The 20,926-nt window shown below is 42.9% G+C and overlaps 1 protein-coding gene across 3 annotated transcripts; it reads right to left on the bottom strand.

The window, feature by feature from the left end:
* Positions 1–310: 310 nt before the first annotated feature.
* Positions 311–20,105, bottom strand: cep350 (centrosomal protein 350). Of its 3 annotated transcripts, none has more exons than XM_061298403.1 (38): positions 19,731–20,105; positions 17,977–18,062; positions 17,857–17,900; positions 17,665–17,773; positions 17,426–17,576; positions 16,519–17,132; positions 16,320–16,433; positions 16,147–16,254; positions 15,756–15,872; positions 14,010–14,740; positions 13,806–13,927; positions 12,664–13,589; positions 12,454–12,586; positions 12,150–12,271; positions 11,917–12,050; positions 11,665–11,803; positions 11,382–11,545; positions 11,167–11,277; positions 10,995–11,069; positions 10,770–10,888; positions 10,594–10,665; positions 10,281–10,492; positions 9,996–10,195; positions 9,650–9,928; positions 9,418–9,567; positions 9,159–9,319; positions 7,821–7,943; positions 6,603–6,832; positions 6,331–6,524; positions 6,076–6,217; positions 5,437–5,597; positions 5,225–5,355; positions 5,103–5,161; positions 3,462–5,023; positions 2,813–3,334; positions 2,537–2,683; positions 2,333–2,455; positions 311–2,140 (listed from the first exon to the last, which is right to left on the bottom strand). In XM_061298403.1, the coding sequence occupies exons 2-38, from the start codon at positions 18,056–18,058 to the stop codon at positions 1,985–1,987; spliced, it is 8,739 nt and encodes a 2,912-aa protein (XP_061154387.1). In that variant the 5' UTR covers positions 18,059–18,062; positions 19,731–20,105; the 3' UTR covers positions 311–1,984. The 3 variants fall into 3 exon arrangements, with proteins under 3 accessions (XP_061154387.1, XP_061154388.1, XP_061154389.1); XM_061298404.1 differs by having other exon boundaries at positions 11,167–11,281; positions 11,416–11,545; XM_061298405.1 differs by lacking the exon at positions 7,821–7,943.
* Positions 20,106–20,926: the final 821 nt, after the last annotated feature.

Raw genomic sequence — 20,926 nt, 5'->3', positions numbered from 1 at the left:
CTACTCTCATTTTGCTTAGGGAAACTATTCAGTGAATTTAAACTAATCTAGCGACTTCTAAGGCCATTGTTAGGTTAATGTTTAAAAACATAACATTTAATTGTCAACACTGCCATGTCACAGATGGGCGTCAGTGTATGTGTTAGGACCACGAATGAGCTGTGGGAATTTTACAGCCTGTACACTAAATACCACAATGGTGAGGTAACCCCTGCACACATTTCCATGTCTAATAATATCCAATCCACTTTTTTTTTTAATGAAATAATATCCAATCCACATTTTTTTAATGAAACACTGCTACAGAGCGTTGCTTTACAAACAAAGCTTTATTTACAATTCCAAAGTCTACAAATATTATGTACATGCTTGCAAAGTAAACCGTTCATTCGCCAACAATCACTGAGAAGTCAGTAAAAATGGGTCTGATGGACTTACTGGATATTTACACCCAATAAAAGTATTATACAAGCCAAGTGCACTTGGTGCACATTCACGGAACAATAATATAAATATTTGACAGTTCAAAAAAATAAAAGGGGGGAATTAGCGGGATGGGGTTAACTTAACTCTTACCAGGACCAGATATTACATGATCTTCTGGAAAAGTTTCCCCTCTACACCAAGATGATAGATCTAAAAAAAGTTGTTCAGTCTACAACAAGAAGCACTGCATAGTTACAACAGAGAAGGTTATTTTCTCCAATATACAATCGATTTAAGAAGACAATCTGGGAGGGTTGTGGTTTGCATCACATTTTTGGTACATTATCTAACCAGCGACTATATAAAAAGAAAACATTGAAGGTATAAACAGGTTTAAGTTAAGGTCACTTCAGCTTAAAATGTCAGAAAGTAAAGAGCTCTCTTACCCATAATGAGCTAGAAAAAGACTACTGGATCACGAGTGATGGGAGACGGTGTGCTCATTCGGTACTGTCATAGTGACCGCTCAACTGTGTTTACAGACATCGGGCTGAGGCACAGAAACACAAGAAGGTTAAAAAAAACAAACGGTGACATATCGGGAGCGATAAGGCCAAAACTGAAGTCAACGAGGCTGTACTTGGTAAACCGCTTAAGAGTAGAAGAATTTCAAAAGGACCGTTTACAGCAGTTGGAAAATAGGACATTCAAGGGAGGTGGAAAATACGCTGAGCCATCAAACACAGTGTTGTTTAAACGTAAAGGAGGCACTTGAACAGAATGTTGACCGTCGTCACCTGTTCTCGGCAGCTCTTGGTTAAATGTTTTGCAGCACTGAGGATGAGGAGACGCTGCGCTAACCAAACGTTCGCTTTACGAAAAGCAGGTGTTGTTGTAGGGGGGGGGGGGCTCAAATCCAGCATTTCAGTACCGTAGTACAGTACGCAATCTTTTTTTTTGGTGTCCCACTTTCACACTGTATGCTAATATGTAGTGCACTTGAGAGCATCATACACCTGCTGTAGAGAAGTAAACAAAAGCAACTAAGAATCAATCGCCTAAAAAGGATATCAGTAGTATTTTACTTGCAGGCTGTATGGATAGTTACAATCGACACACAGCACAAAAGTGGGACACTTTTATCATTACCGTGAGTTTTAAATACTAAAAATGTTCTTTTCTTTCTCTTAAATCTCTGACAGTCTATTGCCACATTCATAATTGTGCTTTTATAATTTTCTTTGAAAAAAAAAATTAAAATTCTCCTTTTTATATATCTTGACAGGATAATATACAATTGCAGACTATAATTTCTATTCAATTATTATTATTATTTTTTTAAGTATATAAATAAAATACTTTAGATCATTTCTGTGCTGTCCCGATTTGAGAGCAGTCGACATCTTTCCGTTCAGTGACATTTCAGTTACTGAAATTAAAAGTATGTTAAAATGTTTCGAGTCCAACGTTTGGTTGCTATATACACACTTTTTTTTTTTGGTCTATCAGCAACCCTATTACGCTTTCCACCCATGTACATATTTAAAGAGGATTACATTCAACTGATGGCGGCCCTCTTGGTGATGAGACGGAGCGAGTTTGCCGTGTCCTTCAGCAACAAGTCGAAGATGCTGTCCGCCAGTTGCATCTTGACTGACAGCTCGTCTTCTTCGTAGCAGACCCACTGAGCCTCCTCCTCGTGGAGATCCTTTACCTGCACGCGGAATACACAGAGCAGAAGTTGGCCGGTGTTCAAGTCTCTTTTTAAGAAAGCAAAGGAGGTGTTGATGTGGACACATATGACATATGAATGTTTTTGTAAGATATTCTCACTTGAGCGCTTTGAGAGCTGTACGCACGTGACGTAAAACCTCCGTGGTGCTGTCATGTAATTGTGTGTCCTTACCAGTAGTTGATCAACTCTGTCTCGTTTCTTTCGACCAAATTTCAACATCTTCTGCCAGTCGGACTTTTTACTCTTGTTTTTGGCCAAACCGTAAAGTTTCAGAACTTCTTCCGTGACAAATTCCTGAACAATAGACATGATTAGATATTTGATTTTTGCGAGTTTTGAGGGTGTGGTGGTGATTTGGAGACATTCAAATCATACCTGCACTTTATTGATGTCTCCTGGTGTCTTGACTCTGTGGGAAAAGGCGGGCCTGATTCGTTGCGGCTTAACCCACTCAGGCTGGTTGGCATTGGGGTCTTCAGCATAGATGTCCTGGAGGATCTCCCATGTCAGGTCATACACAGCCTTTTGGAATGCAGGTGTTTTGGTTATCTATTTGTTTGTATACAATTGTTCGTTGTTTGATTGAACCTATTCTAAAGTGTTAGCTGCATCGGCCCATAAACCATTGAAAACCTTTACGCGTGTTCTCACCATTTTGTAGCTGCGGATGGCGATGGCCTCCGTGTCGTCGGTGATGTCCTCAACACTGAAAAACTCTTGGGAAGGTTTGGGGCGGGTCATGTGCGATAGTGAAACGTTTCCTTCCTTTGTAAGGCCACAGCTCTCCCAGATCTCCTGAATGGCAGAATGGACCATCTTTTCGACCTCGCCGACTGAGTGGGGCACCACCATGACAGGTTCTGGCACTTTAGGGGGTAGTGGAAGAGGGAGTGCGGGTCTTGGTGGCGTCTTTGCTGGCTGGTCTCCATCTGGGTGCGATGCCAATCCTCTTAGGGTATCTTCAGCCGAGGAGGCAGAACTTCCCGCGCCGAGTTTTGTCTCTTTGTCCTTCTGTCGGAGTCTCTGCTGTTCCCTACGCGAGCTGAGGCCAAAGTCCTCATCAAACCAATCCTGATCGTCGCCTAGCTCGTCCAGCAGATCACGGTTCAGTTCCAGCTCAGCCAGTCGCTTAACAAGCTCTTCTTGCCCACTAGCCCCCAAAATCGGACTTTCCTGTTGGAAAAGAAAATTGCTTTTAAACATTCATCTTTTTTTTTTTCCAGATAAATTAGACACAGGATTATCGGGATAAAACTGGATTTTGGTTGGAGGGAAAAATTAATTGAAGAATTTGACTCACCGGTCGATTACAAAACTCTGGCGAGGACGGCTCGGATGATAGTCCATCATGAGGTTCCAATAATGAAATACGCCCTTGTTCCTCTGATTCCAAGACGATGTCTTCACTGATCTGATTGGAAGCTTCGATTTTCTGCTCTTTGGCCTTTTTAACCTGAACCAAATGCTGAACGGTGTCAATCACAAAGCTATTCAGTAGTTTGTCGGCTAAAGTGACTGAAGAAATTCTGTCCTTCTGCACATCCTTGTGATCACCAGCTTCCTGGGAAACCTCAGAAAGTATCAACTGGTTATCTGGGCTCACCTCTTCTTTCTCTGCTGCTGCAGAAATCTCCTGACTGTTTGTTGATGTGGACTGGTCAAGAGGCTCGTCCTTCTCGACTATATCAAATTCCGGACTACTTGGTGGCAAGTACTGGTCAAGCACATTTTCTTTCTGGAGTGTGTCTCTTATCTCCAGTTCATTCTGTGGCGTGGACTGGTTGTGATTTTCGAGGTGAGTTTCAGCTTTTGGTTCTTCCTGGTCATTGAGGTTTAGTTCCGGGTTAACTATCAAGTCTACAATGACATCGTTTTGAGAGGTTTCTTCACTTTTTTCCAGAATTTCTATCTTTTCTGTAACATCCTCATCGCTTTTATGTTCATCCTCACGCGGCTCTGACGCATCATTTGAGTGCAAGTTGTCGTGTCCTGCGGCGTCTGAGATGATATCAACCTCAGCAGACAGATGGCTGATCTTTTCAGGAGGAGCAAAGATCCCATGACGTTCTTGGCACTCAAAGTACACGACTCCATTGTAGGTGCCACAATTGCTCCCCTCAGACTTGTCTAACTCCACACCGGCCCAAAAACCTCCGGCAAAGCTGGTTGAACCTTTGAATCTTAGTGTCCCAGGTTGGACGTTACCGACGAGAACACGGTCTCCGACGTTGAAACTTGGCATTTCATCGATAGTCGGAGGGAGTGGGCTATGAGATTCGGCGATGGGTGCTGGGGAGATGGAATGAATGCTCTGATTATCATTGTTAGAGTCTTCAGTTTTCTGAAGATCAAGTAGTCGTCCAGATTCGTGGCTTTCACCACTAGCAACTGAAGAGTGACTCAAGTCTTCAGCAATTTCCTCTTCAATCTCTTCATCTTGACTGCCATCCCTGATTTCAGAAACAGAGTCCGGCTTGGAAATGTGCTGCTCTTTTCTAGGTGACGAAAGTGCTGATTCAAAGTCATCTTGGTAATTTGTCAGAGGAGAAGAAGCCTGGACATCCCTTATCGTTGCCTCCTGTGCCGAGGAAATGACATCCAAGTCTAGCCTACAGGAGTGATCTGATGGGGGCTTATCATTGGTGTGAGCGATGAGGTCCGCTGCAGCAGAATGCGATTCCAAAACAGTGTCATCCTTCTCAGACTCTATTATTTGGGACTTGGTAGAAGGTCTTAAAGTAGAGTCTGGTGAGTGAAACCTGTCGTGACCCGAGGTCAGGAAATCAGGGCCGTCACGTACAGGGGAAGGAGACACCACTTCAACGTTGAGCTCTTCAGGTGCCGAGGTAGATCTGCTAAGATCTAAATAAAAGAAGAGACACTTGGAGTCAAAATACTTCGGATGGCATCCAAAAACAATTACGAGAGGAGAAAAACATACTTTGGTGGAGTGATGAATCGCTGGTTGGCCCCACAGTAGATACTTCACTGGTTTCAGACCTGAAAATATTATGATTTTAGTTTCTCACAGGTGTCTAATAATCGATTATAATTTCGTGGTACCTGATGGGAGACAAGGGGCCAGATTGATCTGCAGCTAAAATGGGATCTTTCTTCTGAGACTTGCTATGAGGTGATGGCACAGGTTCTTTGTTGAGTTCTGCCTTAGTTTTTCCAATGTAGTTGTCATAGGTCTGAAAAAAAAAAAAAAGAGAAGACACAAATAATGAGGAAAAACACAACTGGCATACCGGAAGAAAATGTCCAATGTTTACCTCCAGTTGTTTCAGCAGGCTGGCCTCTTGTGCCTTCAGGCGTTCCTTCTGCCTCATCTTCTGTTCCCTTTTGAGCTGACTCGCCATGGACTTGCGCTTCCTCAGCTCCTCTTTCAAGGCCTTGATACGGCTCTCTATGTCACTCTGCTCTGAAATGGGCTCTGAAAAAGCAAACGGAAGGGAAAAGAAATACATCACAGAATGTGTGAGCAAAATCAGACCTCTGTGATTAGCAACGTGTAATCCAACTTGGGCACACTCAAACTTAAACCCAATTATTTGAGGATTTAGTTTATGTTTTCTTTATGTCTAAAGTTCACTTTTAAGCGGCTTGTCAAACATGTGCAACAGAAACTCATTTAGGGTTTCTTTATAAATTGAGTTTGTTGATTTAACCACAGCATTGTTTTTTTTTTATTGTACCAAGTGAAGCACTTTGTGATCTCTTTTCCTGCTGCACAGTGGAAATTGCTTGCAGCATCACATTGCAACTGACTACACAGTGCAAGCTAGGCAGCTTCTTCATGCTCACCTTTTTCCGTTTACCCTCTTCCTACTTCTTGGTGCGACAGTAAAGCTCTCAAATTGGGCTCAGCTTGCAATTCTAACACAACTGAGTTGTGTTGTTGTCAAACTCACCGGTCTGTGAAGCCATAGTCGTTTCCGTGCCCTTATTTGCGGCCTGCTTGGATATTTGGTGTGAAGAGTGAAGCTGCATCTTGCTCGCACTCTTGATATCAGAGGGAGAGGCACGATTGGGGCTGCCTTTGACTGGAGAAGACTAAAAAGAGGATATGACAATTTAGTTTATTATTTCAAGATGACAATATCAGTGAGCAGCAACTGTGAGTAACAACATTTTTATGGACCACCTTAGAGTAGCGACTTGCAAACCTGTTTGCTGAGAGTGAGTGAAGCAGCAAAGTCCTCAATGTAATTTGTAGGGCTGCTCGGGTTCGAGGCAAGCGTCATTTCAGCCACTGATGCAGGTGGGGCTGAGGACGGGCTTCTTGATTCCTGCAAGGGACCTTCTGTGTGGATGCTGCACTCGGATGCTGCTGAGGAATAATCATCCTCGGTCACATACCCTGAAAATAAAAAAAACACAATGATATTAGTAAAAAGTCATTTATTTCACAATTAGAGAATTTGATCAACTTTCTCACCGATGGCTTTTGGTTCCGAGTTTCGATGGTGACTGGACTTGGGGATAATTTCAGAGATTGTCTTGCTCCGACTTTCCGATGTGACACCGCCACCTCTCCAACTAGCCAGGGCCTCTTTTTCTATCCTCCGGACCTCTGCCTCCTCTTGATCGAGCCGCTTTTTCCACTGCAGCAGCTCTTCGGCGTGATGACGCCGCTGCATCAACTGCTGCTCCCGCTTAGTCAGGAATCTAATAGGTGGATGGTGGGAATAATGCAAAAGAACAATGCGGAGAAGAAGCGTGCGTGGAGGGGGAGGGAAAGAAAGGAGAAAAATGAAGATGTGATTAAAGACAGAAGAAAAATGCGAGGTAGTGTTGCCAAACCAGGAAAAACAGTAACGGTTCAAGTAGGAGAAAGACGTTTAGCATAGCAAAAATAAAATCCAAGCAGGCAGATTCAAATCACCGTTTTCACCGCAAATTCACTTCAGACATGCGTTACGTTATCTACAGGTATTTCTCGGACTAATCAGTCATACAAGCGAGGAAGACCCGTTTACCAAAGGGGATTAGAGTCCAGCAAGAAAAAAAAAAAAACTGCTCAGACACTGAAGAATCATCACTGTACTGTTTTATAGAAAATGGCGTGCTCATTATATTAGCCCTATGCCAATTTTTGTCACCCAATAAAAAGGAACAATTAAGATGTATTGGATTCATTAACGAGACATGATACTTAATTATATTAAGTCCACGCATTCAATATTGTGGCTTGTTTTTAAATCTTTGTATTAATGACCGCCACAGTACGCGAAGAAACTGAATCTGCAGCTCTTGTAAACCTGTAAGCCGAGAAGGAACAGATGTTCGACCAATGAAAATATGCATAACCGTTGAACTTCTCAAATCAGCCACTGTCCATTCCTAGACTCTTTTTAGAAAATTTAAATGACGATATTTTGTGTTCTGGTAAACATTTTAAATCCTGTGTGAAGCGGTCAACACATTATTTCAACACATCTTTCCATGGATATCTAAAACGTCCCTCACTGCAAATGCCATCCTGCAAAGGGGGGAAAAAAACTTGAAACCTCAGAAATCCATCACATTCCCAGAGTGAAAGTGTTGATCACAAGCATTTCCATTGGGAGGGGGAGTGGAGAGAATGTGAGTTGAGGGAGGGGGGCCAAGGCAAGGTGCAAGTGCGGCGGAAGATGTAGGGAGAACTGCACAGTACCTGTCCAACTGGTTGTAGATAAAGAGCTGGAATTTAGGGTGAAGGTTGGGAAGACAAACAATAAGGGAGGCCCAGTGCTGGGCCGTGAACACAGAGAAGAAGCAGTGGACGGGAGAACAGTGTCTACAACACACAAACGTGCAACAAAACAAATCAAAACACACAGACGTGAAATGTCGGAGAAACAGAATGCGACGGGAAATGACGACAAAGCAAAACAGGTGGACAAAGGGAAGGGAGAGAGGGAGAGAAAAGAACGACATGAGCGTATGTTTTGGGTGTCTCTTTGGAACAGTCAGCTGCCTGCTGGAATTTAGTTAATATTCAAACATGGAGGCATGCAATAATCAGAAATGTGTATTGTTCACAAAAGGGGGCCGCCATGCCAGTTTCAGGAGGGTGTGTATTTGAAACCGGGATACGTGACTGTTAGTGTGTTATTGTTTGCACAATTGTGAGAAAGACCATGAGCAAACGCGGGGCTAGCAGTCATAAATGGATAATAAATAATTCGGAAAAGATCGTGGGCAACAAAAAAGCTCCCCGATAAAAGCCTGATCAATATCACTAACGTTTATCTGTTAATTTCCAAACATATAGTAAATATTAATTACCATTCAGGTAAGTCAATGTCGTTATTGCAAAGCTAATATCACCTTGCCAAAAGAGCCATCGTGACACAAGTGTGATGTGAAGAGAAAAATAAACCAAACTGTTTTTAACAACTCTGTTGTGAAGGGCTCTGCAATCACATGACCTAAGCTGGTAGCAAAGACAAAAAGCCTTATTAATTCCAATCACATGCAACTACTGGTCAACAAAAACAAGTAGGAACAGAAAGAGAAGAAGGGATCCAGCGATATCGCTTTTCAGACCACGTACAAGTACTTAGGTTTGAGTACTCGATACCGACTACAGATACTTGATAATGCCATTAAGTCTTGCATTTGTGATGGGAATTGCCGCCTATTTGTTTTTTTAAAAAACTTTTCTAAATCACAAACCTTTCTTAAAAATTGCATTCTCACCCATCCTGACAATTGTATCAGTGTATCCCAAAATAAAATAATTTAAAATCAAAAAATCTATTCTATAATACAGTGTTAAGTGATTAAATTGGGCGGTGCATTACTGTGAAAGCCAGCCAAGTCTAAAAGGGGAGCATGCTTGTTTCCACATGCACAGCAAGAAAATGATGATGCACTTCAATAATTGTTAGTCTGACTTTGTTTAGTTGGGAAGCAGATTTGAGCTCTCCAATCTCAGCGCTGATCATTTACGAAGGAGGTCCCCAAAAGCTAATTCAGTAAAACTGTATTGATGAAGAAGAGCATTTACTTTTCATCCATGCGAGAACGCATCTTCTTGAGCTTCTGCATGATGCTGCTGGTCTCACTTGCAGACATGGACGGAGATGGCGATGGGGTCCGGCTGTCGTCGGTAGGTCTCATGCTGGAAGGCGCTGCTTCTGAAACCGGCGTTTCTGACAGTGGAGACTCCTGCGGAACAAAGTTTTTATTTTTTTATTTCAAGGTTAAAAATTCGGTTAACTTTTTTCTTGATCCGTCTGTGGGTGATTTACTGTTGTACTACTTACAGGCAGCGCTTCTGCCCCAGCAGATTTAAGACGCTCTTTTAGTCTCAGTGTGGAGGTCCTCATTCGCTCAATCTCCTCTTGCTGCTTCAGCAACAGCTGTTTTTCTTTTCTTGCTACTTTATTTGCTTCTTGAAGACGCTTGATCTCAGCCTAAGATATTCAAAACAACATAAGCTTTAACGTGTGTGTGCTGCCAGATTAGGATACATGTGTAGTCTTAACTGTCAAGTACCTGCTCCTCCTGAAGTCTTAACAAAAGGCCCTTCTGCTTCTTCCTGAGAGGCGGCAGTTTGTCATCTTCACCTTTGTTCCTAAAGTGCTTTTTCTGGTGCTCCAGCCACGCCAGCTCAGTTCGGATTTTTTCCTTGACGGCTTTCTGACGTAGCCGCAGCAGAGCATTCTGATGCTGCAATCGCAGGTCCTCGTCTTTCATGTGCTGACGCACCATGTCCATGGTGAACCGGGAGAAGCTGTCTTTTCCTCCAGAAAAGGATATATTCGGATTCTCGTGCTAAGGGAGAAAAAGCCAGATCATTTATGTGGCCACACACAATTGTGTGCCAGAGCAAGACTCTCACCTTTGAAACATGATGTGAGCCTGAGACTAAGGTTCTGCTTTTATCTATAGCTTCATCCTCTGAATCCTCGTGGTGGTGGTGGTGGTGTGGCCTGTTCTCCAAAGAGCTACGACGGTGCTCCTTGGACGGCAGCAGAGAGCTGAAGGAGCGCTCTTCCACCTCATCCTCCGTTCTCGATGAATCAAACTTGAAAGAGTACTCTGCAAAATGGGGATTCCGTTATAATTGGTGGTGGAACACAAGACAGTGTTGTGAGTTTCAAATGTGCTTTTTTTTTTGTGGTACCCTTGTCATCAGCTACAGAGGGGATGCTTTGGCTGCAAAGGGAGTCGTCCGCAGTAGGACATTCCTCCTCTATTGAATTGCTGCCCGCTTCCTTGTCTGCTCGCTTGTCATCATCTTTCTTCCATTCCAATTCTGCTTCTTCTTTGTTCATCTCCTGTATATGTTCTGAAGGTGTGTGTGAGGGGCTGTTGGGACTGCTTTTGTCTGCAGCACTGGAAGAAGAAAAAAAGAGGGGGGGGGGGCATGTTATACATTGTTCCTCACATCCACTGTGATTCAATGAGACTGGTATGTAAAAAAGTAGAAACAGTACATGAGGTTGGGTCTTTGTACAGGTCGTGAGTCGGTATGACTGAGGCTTCGACTCGATTCTTCTCTCTGGAAGCTAGAAGCAGAATTAAATCCAATATAATGTTTGGGTTTGTTTATGTAAACTAACAATGTAGTTAATATATTAGTGAGCTAGGACTTTATCAAGAAAGGTCTTACCTGTCGGAATCTGATTTGCTAGGTTTTTTCTGATGATGCTTGGTCAGAACCGAAGGCTCAGGCGCAAAAGCAGACACAGCCAGAGCTCCTTCGATTTGAGTCCGTGCCAGATCTGTCAGCTGGAAGACAAAATTTCGCTTAGTGCTGACATTTTGGCCGTTTTTGTCTACATTGGGAAACATGCTTTTCTCGTGATAACCCAACAAGCAATCGGCCGTTTCGCACCTCTTTGATGTGACGTGCTGCTTCAGCGGTCTCTTTTTGAGTTAACACCAGTTTTTCCAGCAATTCCTCATGAGCCTAGTCAAAAACATACAGGCACTTGAAACATGAATCTCTTCATATTAGAAACTGGAAAAAATAACATCAGCTGTGGAGTGTTTTTGTGAATTTGTACCCGGGCCGTCCTCTCCCGGTCTTCTTCCCGCTGCAGCTGGGCCTCCAAAGCCTTTCTTTCAGCCTGGATCTTCTGCTCATAAAGGTCATTCTCGTATTTCTGCTGCTTGGCCTGTGACGATCAAATGTACAACAAAAAGGAAAGTATAAAAGAAAATGTTACCATCATAGCTGTGTGCGTATTTTATCAAATAAAAAGCCAAGGCCTCGCGGCACCTTGAGGATTTGCGCCATTGAAGCACTTTCCTGTTGGGCTATGGACACACCCATCATCCTCTCCAAATCCCCGAGATGTCTCAAGGACTCATCTACGGACTCGTGATACTGAAGCTCAGCCGTCACATGATGATGCAGGGCGGCAGGAGAATATTGAAGATTACCTGGGAGAAGAATTAAAAGAGAAAAACGAATAAATGACAAATTTACGATTAATAAAAAGTCCTACCAAAAGGTTTTGCTATATTTCATCTTTTGTAAATGTTTGCAAGATGGGATTTACCCGCGGGCCTGCTGCTGTTACTGGGTCCGACACCATTTCTAGGGGGTTCGGAGAGAAAATCTGCGGCTGGAGAAGCGTCCAGAAAGCCAGAAGGAGAAGTCATTCGTTGTCTTGACGGTGGAGACGTTTGCTGGTCGTCCTGCAATGATTAGGGAGCCCAAAGGTAATCAATCCAAAATGATCTCAAGTGAAGAATACAGCACACAATCCAAATAATAATAAATTCATTATTAAAGCAAACTCTGCACGAACCTGGGGATCAATAGGAAGACCCATCAGTCTCTCCACATCCCCGAGCTGTCTCAGTGATTGTTCTATGGACTCCTGGTACTTAAGCTCTGCTGCCATATACTGCTGCAGGGCACTAGGTGAATATTGGAGTTTACCTGAAAAGAAAGATAGAGGACGAGACAGTTCATGTAAATAATCAATGTCAAATAAAAACACCATTAAAAAGAATGCTAGCCAGTGGCTGAGGTCGGTACCATTTTTCCGAATATCATTCTTGAGAGAGGTTGCGGCTTGAGTCAAACCCAAATCGGGAAAGGCCAAAGGAGAAGCCAGTCTTCCCCGGGATGGTGGAGACTTTTTACTGTCCATTGCCATACTAAAAAATACAACACACAAATCAGTGACCTCTCCGCTGCACTCACTTAACCAATAAAAAAGGCCAAAAGGAAATCAGAAATCTCATGAAACGGAACAATATTCAGTATCGTCAAGAGTTTCTAATTGCGTCATAAACGCCACTTGCTGGTCCATTTTAAAAGTAAAGATTTATTCAATCACCTGTGTGGACTGGAACTGTTCTTTGACTGTTGGCTACTATGAAACGACACAAAGTCATCTTCATAGGCCGCTGCGTCTCTGTGGGAATCTCCGGATTGAAAAGAGTCAACGGCTGGAGAATTCCTGTCACTCACTGTGAGGGAAAGACGAGAGAAATGTTCAGCTGTTTGTTTACATTCCAAGTATTATTCTAATTCTGAGTCAACAAACCTTTAACATTGAGGTTCTTTAAGTAAATGTTGATTACACTGTAAGGGTCTCCCTTGTTCAACTCCTCCCAGGGCATTTTGGGACTGTTCTGAGGAATTAATGGTGACGTGAGGGCCAAGCATTTGGCAGCCTCCTTCTGAAAGTCAGTGAGGCGCTGTACTTCTATTCTTTGAACAGTTGTTTCATTGTAGCCACCTGTTAATTTGGCAACATGATTGTTGGGAGGTTGTGGCGGGCTCATTTCATCCTTACTGAAGCTCCCCTCACTCAGTATGGTACCCTCACTGATCGAACCGCCACTTGAGTCATGTCGATTCTCCTTGTTGTCCTCAGCTGCTCGAGAGGGTCTAAAAGGAGGCACGTCATCTGTTCTCTCTAAGCCATTGACTGGGTTCCTTTCTAGTCCATCAGCAGGAATTTCTTGTGGTTGTCCTTTGAAGGCGTGCAAATTCCCAGCTCCCGGAAGAGAGGCACTATGGCATGGACTAAGACCTGCGCTTGTTATAAGTCTCTGAATTCTCGACGTCAAATCATCACTTTTGAATGTGCCAGGCCCGGGCGCCGCGCCTCTTTCATCGAGATCAGCCCGAGTGGACATTGGAGCCAAAATATCAGCGTCCAATGAAGTTGCTTCCCCAAAGTTGATTCCAACCCGGGCAATCTGCCGGGCTTCGCTCTCTATGCGATTAGAGAGCGAGATGGCTGTGGCCTTGAGGGCGTCGAAGCGGGACTTTCTTGACTGAGACCAGGTGGCGGCTTCTGCAATGGTGGGCTGAATGTCACCAGCTACCATTGCGTTCTCTGGCCTCACAGGTTGAGAAAGGTGAGGGTCGTAATTTGCATACCCAAGAGCACCTGGGCTGGAGACGGAGATGGACTGAACAGATGGATTAAGTCGAGAGGGAACTCCACCATCCAAATCACCCCTAAAAAAAGAAAAATAGATGTAAGCTGTCAGATTTATTGTGTGCCGAGTGCACTAAAATACAACAAAAATTTAAAAAATAAAATTTTTAATTTAATATTTATACTAGAAGTCGTGTTGAATTCATCTTTTTTTTAAAAGGATAAAATCTGCTATTTAATTTGCTATTTGAAAAATCATGCATGTAATGAGAGCGAGTCATTTTGCATATGTCTACCTTGTTAAGTGAGGAGATAGCTGATCGTTGGTCAAAGACCTGTCACTGCTCGAGGGGCTCTGTGGTACTTCCAACCTCTTATTTTCTTTATCAGACTCGCCAGAAGGTTGGTAAAGTGGTCTCTGCGATGCAAAGTTGAAACAGGAGTAATGTAATCGTGCCATGGTATTTTCTGCAATGCAACAAAAGAGTTGTAATAAATACCAGTTGATGTGACACAGCAGAAGACTCCATCTGCATGGCCTCGCCAAGATGACTCTCATCCATCCAGTTGTAGGTCTCGTCCCTAAATCGTTTCTGCCAAGGCGTTGTTGAAGTTGCCTCGGTGGGAGTGACTACAGTTTTCGCCATTTCCTTTTGCCTCCTGTAGAGCTCCTGAAGCCGCTGGTTTCTCCTCTCCGACTCTTCCCGCAAAGATTTCTTTTCTTCTGCCTGTCGTCTTTTTCGATCCTCTTTTTGCTTAACGATGTACTGACGGATTTTGTCTGAATCGTAGTGGCGCTTCTTCAACTGACTTTCAGCCTCATTTGTGGACCCTTGTCGATGTGGGGAGGGGTTGGCACTACGGCTGCCTTTTGAGGGGACATGTGTTGGCACGGTGCTTCCCCAGAAGGAGAGCGGAGTCCTTGTTTGAGACAATGACCTTGCTTTCCCACGCTGACCACCTTTACCTCGTCCAGATAATGGCCGAGACCGATCGTCCTCCTCCTCGGCTGTTTTGCACTCAAGTCGTGGGTCATCAAATATAGCCCGGATATCAGCTGACAAGAGGTCTTTGCCTAAAGGCACTGGACAAGCGGCTGAGGGGTTCGAATTGGATCTGGAGTAGCTTTTGGACTGAGCGTGCAATTCACTGCGACTTCTGTCTGTGCTTCTTGAGCGACGGAGGAGGTTTGCTTCAGAGCTTTTGTCAACGTAGGACCGCCGATGGGAAGCTGTAAACATTTAAATGATGAATACATTAAATGCATGTCTAAAGAAAATTTCCTTTTCATGATTTATGTGTCATATTTCTTTCCAAGGAGAAAATACTTTCCTATCTTCCTGTTCTTGGCCTAGCATGTAAATACATCACATGGAAGTAACGGGGGCTTGCCAAGACAACGTTAATCGCTTAAATAGAAAACCACAGAGTCGATTTTAAAGAATCTAATCCAGACACTTGCGAACCGCGCTGTGTTGAGCCGAGCTTCACCGAATGCCAATCCTACTCCGCTCTAAGGGTCCTTAGCTCATCATCAAATTGGGCCACGAATCATTGTTCACTCAGCCAAACCAGTCAGTCGACCTCAATTCCTTCCGGTCAACGGCAGTCGGTAGAGTGAAAGTTAATAAGGCAACGGTGGGGGAGCTGACAATATAAAGTCAGGTATCGACTAAAAACTTTTATTTATTAAAGCTGCGCTCTCTCGTGAGTAAGTATGACATGCATGTAGACCTTCTACCGTCATAAAAGACTAGAAGTATTTAATGATTTAACAACTTTACTTCCATGGATGGATTTGTTTTTGACAGATAACCTCCAACCTCTTACGAGGAAGTCTATCCCGAGTAAAAATGTTGGAACGTAAAACGGAGTGTAGTGAGGACAAAAAAAATAATAAAATGAGAACTCTCTTCTCGGCAGTGAAGCCTCGTCGGACACTTTGCGGACGTAAATAACAGAAAGGCATATTTATGACATCAGATTGGCACATTCCGAGTAACCGCTCAAAGCACCCCGCCATTTATCACCTTTTTTTTTTATCTCTGCATTCTTTTTAGCGCTTGACACTGCATAATAATAGTCTGCCAAGAGGTGCAAGGAGATCATTTGAGAAACAGCAAAGATGGCAAGATTACAGTTGGGCTGAGTCAGCTGTCTATACGGCCTGACGGCTTGATGTGTGCTGAGAAAAAATAAAAACAGATGCCTAGTGGCATAATGTATGGACCGAAGCGCTCATTGACCTGTTTGTTGCAGTTTGTCATCGAGATGGTGCCTCTTCTCCCTGCTTTGCTTAGGAGCTGCACCAAGTACCTGGTTTACCAGCTTCAAGCCCTCCCGCCAGGAAGCAGGCGTAATCACTGCGAGAAATAGATGAGGTTAATACTCTACTCGCTTGTCTACAGATAGGCGCTGAAAGAGCTCATTTAAAAGCGCACAGACAGTTTCAAGCACTTCCTGGTAATCCAAATACACATAGACAAACAAGTTTCTGTTTGAATGGATGGGAAGAATCACATGAATTAGCTGCAGCTATTTATGCCTCATGGAAAACAAGCCAAGTTGGGCTTGAGTACAAAAACAACCGGGTCTGATAAGTTTTGATCAGAGTGCAAAAGCTCTCCTCATTCCTACCAGTTTTTGCATTTTGGCCAGAGGCAGCTTTGTGGATTTTCCTGGTTGGTTTAGCTTCTTGCTGTACGTGACGATACCTATCTCGTTGCGGCCTGGGTGTTGTTCTTTCTGCAACGATAATGCAACAAACATGAGTGTCTCACTCCTCACCTCGAGCGTTTATGTTGTCTTACCGGCAGATTGCTTTACGGGGTCTTTTAGCGCGTCCCTGTTTAAACTGAGAAGATCCTCTTCTTTTAACGAATTCCCATGAGTAGTACGCGTCCTTGCCTCAGTTTTGCTGAAGCCTGAAAAGAAAGCAAAGAACTTGAAATTGTCCTCATATAATAATAATAATAATAACGGCAATAAAGTCACAGAGGTCAATGATACCTTTGTAAGTAGGCGCTTGTGGTGCAGCCGCTACCTTCCTTATTTTTGCTGCAGTGCCGCCTTTGTTATTGTTGGCCGTTATGGGCTGCTCAAGACGGTTCAACACTTTTTCCTTCTCTGCAGCCTCCTCCTGATGTTTGATCTGCCTTCGGATGCGCTCTTTGAGCTTTTCAAGCTTATCGTCCGGTTGGTGTCGCCTTAGGTTTTCCAAACGCTGGCAATCCGAGCCAGGACTGGTGGAGGGGGAGTTTTCCCATCTACATAGCAAGTCAGAGGCAGGAGGTAGAAACGGACTGGACTGAAGATCCATGTTCTGGGTGATTTGTGCCTCGGGACTGCTCGTCTCCCTGGCCAGGACTGAACTTATTGCATGTGACGGGTCGGCAGAGGTCTGCGGGGTGTCTGCGGTGGGCGGGTCGTCCAAGTAACAGACCTCTATACTGTTTTCCGAATGTGCAATGTCCTCGTCCCCATCTGTCCGCTTGTCCCAAAAGTCTTTCTGGTAGACGGGCTTACTAAATTCAGCGTCTGAGGATGGGGAGAGAGGTCCTGACATTGACTGCAGCCTGCAGGCCTCCAGCTGAGATGAGGGTTGTGATGGAGGGGCGGTCTCCCTGGAGACAAACCAGATTACATTGGATCAGCAGAGGATCAAGATTTAGTCTTAATTCACACATAGGGGGGTTATGCAAATGTGCCCTCTTTAATTTACATTACAGTAGATGTGCCACCCCCCCCCCCCCGAAAAAAAAACACGCTGACCACATTTCATGTGCTGTGTCATTGCTATGAGAGATAAAATTTGATTGTGATATACTTCATCAGAATCATTTCAATTTATTAGCAAAACGGCCATTGGAGAAGACAAACAGAGGCAGAAATATTTCTATAAATTGTCAATCCCAACCTGTAGGAAGCCAGCTGTTCCCTGAGGGCCATACTGTTGTCCTGGCCGACATTGCTGTCTTGGGTGGCGTTTCTTAGCGGGCTGCGCGAGCGTCTCTTTTTGGAACTTGAGCGCCGATGCTCTTTGGACTTTAAGGACCCCCTCGTCTCATCTGTGGTGAAGAGAATGTCATCAAATAAAAGAGATCATTATTCTTGATTTGTCATAACACAATTCAGCAACATGTTGGAAGAACTAACCTCTGCTGCGGACTGATACAGATAGTTTCTTTTTGGGCGGGTCCATGACAGAGAGGAGGAGCGCTGTTGTTCCGGGAACGGCCTCCACATGGTTTTCTATTCGTCGCAGCTACACAATAAAAAAAAAATCAATCAAGTAAGTGATCATCATGTGACCAAATAAGAGGCCGTTTAGATCAGTTTTATACTTACAGCGGCTTTGGACTGAGGCAAACTGCTCCATGCAGTTGTTAGATCTGTTGAAGGGAGAAGATAATTAGAACAATGTGACACATCGACTGCTAAAAAATGAAAGCTTGTTTCATTACAGACCTGTATCAATGTTGTTATCTGTGTGCTGAGGATCCGTGACGCCAATGGGCAGAGCCCTCTTACTACTCCTCATCTCACCCATTGACCTGCAGACAAGTAATGAGATTACCCGAGGCTGAGATGTAGAACACAAAAGAAAAGGAAAAATGGTTTGGTCAGGCGTGACTAGACCACATAATGAGGGTCCAATTTAAACTGATCATAATCACACTCTTGTGATTTCTATAAACAATGAGCTTCCTCAGACCAATAGGGCAAGTAAAAATCAAAATACCACAGAGGAGGAGAACAGTCAGCATTTTCAAACAAGGAAATGAGTCCGCCGGAGCCAAAGAGAGATCAAATATGAAGAATACAATGAAGTACTTCAAATGAGCTCGTTCCGTGTGACGATTATACCCTCGATTAGTTTCCACAGCGCAATGTTATGTCAACTTGTCATTTAAAACTGGTTTTACAACAATGTGTTTTCCTCTGCTTGTTTCCATGAGGGAGGCTGAAACTGCAAATTATCAAATGTCATATCTGTGACGTTTGCCTGCACTTGTAATACAAGAGTGCAGCAGCCACATCGAGTCCAAGTTGGGCATTCGCTTTAAAAACACAGCTACCTTTTGAGGGCCCTCACACTAGCTCATTTTGTAGAAGAAAGCTTGCCTAGTTAGTTCCTTTTTTTTTTTTTTTTTTTACAGGACTTTCAAGGAGAAAAGTCATGCAGTTTGGTCATATGAATCACACGATATTGCCCTGAGCTGAACTCTCTTCTGACAGATGGGGAGCAACCAGCTTTTTTTCAGCTTAGTCATGTATATGGCATGTGAACAAAGTTTCATAAATGACTAAGAAAGAAAATTTGCTTATTAAAGTTTGCAGATCGAATTAAAAATGACCAAAATTAGGGCCCGACGGATGCTGATTTTGCAGAGAAGAAAAAAATACAGTTTACAAATTAATTTGTCGATTAATTAAAAAATGTAATATGCAAAAATAAACCCTGCCAACAAATGAAGCATCTTTTAATTGCTAAATAGCAGCCTTTGTGATTTTTAAATTGTATTCTTCTACTGTGCGATGTCGATTTGAATCAGATTTAAACATCATCCTTAGTTGTGGTGACACCCAATGCAAATTATACAAAAAGTGTTGACATTTCAGCATTTCTTGAATTTCTGAGTGGCAGTGCCTTGCTTGTATGACTCAACAGATCACTCCTCATATAAACAAGACAGTCTAAACTCAAACTGTGTCCGCCTAAGCATTACATGGTGGGGGCAAAACTAATATTTAGAATTGAAGAATTGGTAGATGAAGGCACAAGCACACTTTGTACCGACTGCGGACTCACAGTGGTCGTGAACAAAAGTTGCTTAGCTACAATCATAGGGCAACGGGATGGAATGATCTCCTGTGAGGCTTATGTTGCGCTTTTAAGGAGACGCTTCACGTCGATGTAGTCTTTTTAAAGCCTTTAAATTGTACACGATACTGTCCATAACCTGTTTAGGGCGTGAACGAAAAGTGGGATGTAATCAATGTCATGGTCTAAGGTTAATCGATGAGTGTTGAATTCCTAAAGCATTTTTTACGGGAATATTACGATTTTTTTTTTTTTTTTTACCTCTAACTGTTATGACTCATATGTTCGTCGGCCCAGGAAATTACCCAAGAAGCAAAGTCGAGAGTTCACATTCTAGTTAGCCGTCAAGAAGTCGTGAATGAACTCTCACAACAATGTTAAAAGACACAATGCTTACCGTTTAATATAATGGTCCAAATCATTTAGATGTCCATTGTTACGCTGGTGACTCCGAGAAGGAACAAAGTCCTTACATCATCAAAAATGTTTAGATCGCTTCATTAGTCTATTTGCTAATGTTAGCTCCAAGCTAGGGACTACCACTGTGTTAAGCTAGCAACTTTTTCAGCGACGCGAAGCCATTGTTGCCGTCCAAGACTCTTCCCGGGGAAGGAAACTGAATTTTGTGTTGATAGTTAGTGTTCCGGAAATAGAAAGTAGGTACCCGCTTCTTAGTTTATCTTTGCCGGGTTGTAGACATGGATCTGACGGAACCACAGAAAACGAAATATCCAAGATGGGGAGCTTTGTGACGGACAAATCACCCGAAATATCGCGAGACTTTGGACACGTCTAGGAACTACGGGAGAAAAAAAAATCCGATTTATATTTTGTGCATAATTACAGTAATTTGCAACAAATTACAAGTGAATTTTGCTTAACTATGTGTGCCGGTATTTCTTTAACTGAATGCATTTATTAGTATTTGTTTTATTCACGAATAAACCACATATAAAAAGGTTTTGGACATAGACTTAACTGAGTTGTTTTATAATAATAATAATAATAATAATAATAATAATAATAATAATAATAATAATAATAATAATAATAATAATAATAATAATAATAATAATAATATTATTGATTGTTTATATGATATATCAAGAATAATACAGAGCTTGAGTTGAGGTCAATTAAAACAAAAACAAAAATATTCAACGAGTTTAGTCGAGTTAAGCAATTTACGTGCGTTTACTGCCACCGTGCGTACAAGATTCCCACCTACACCCCCATAAATATACCCAAGGTAAAACCTGAATTTAGGCAGGAAGCGCTTACAGGTGGCTCATCGCTGACCAAGTGACCTTGAAGAAGAATTACGAATGTGTGAAATTTTAATATATTTTTTGCAGGGATTCTTCTTTTAAATGAATAAAAGGGGCTTCATTATTGAACTCCGCCACCTCCTACTACGCCCCCGCATCAAACCCCTTCGCATTCTGGTTTACAGGCGGACAGACGCAGTTCAAACCGCTGCCACAATTTCCATTCATTTACGGAGAAGAACAAGACGAGGTAAGAAATCTTGTGCATGTTGCATTTTTAAGTGACGTTTTAGTTAAAAGTTTCGTGTACGTCGAGGTCAAAATT

This window comes from Syngnathus typhle, linkage group LG14 (genome assembly GCF_033458585.1).
Source record: "Syngnathus typhle isolate RoL2023-S1 ecotype Sweden linkage group LG14, RoL_Styp_1.0, whole genome shotgun sequence".
Classification (NCBI taxonomy): domain Eukaryota; kingdom Metazoa; phylum Chordata; class Actinopteri; order Syngnathiformes; family Syngnathidae; genus Syngnathus; species Syngnathus typhle.
The sequence above is the reverse complement of the archived record's forward strand: the minus strand, read 5'-3'. Positions and strand labels throughout refer to the sequence as shown.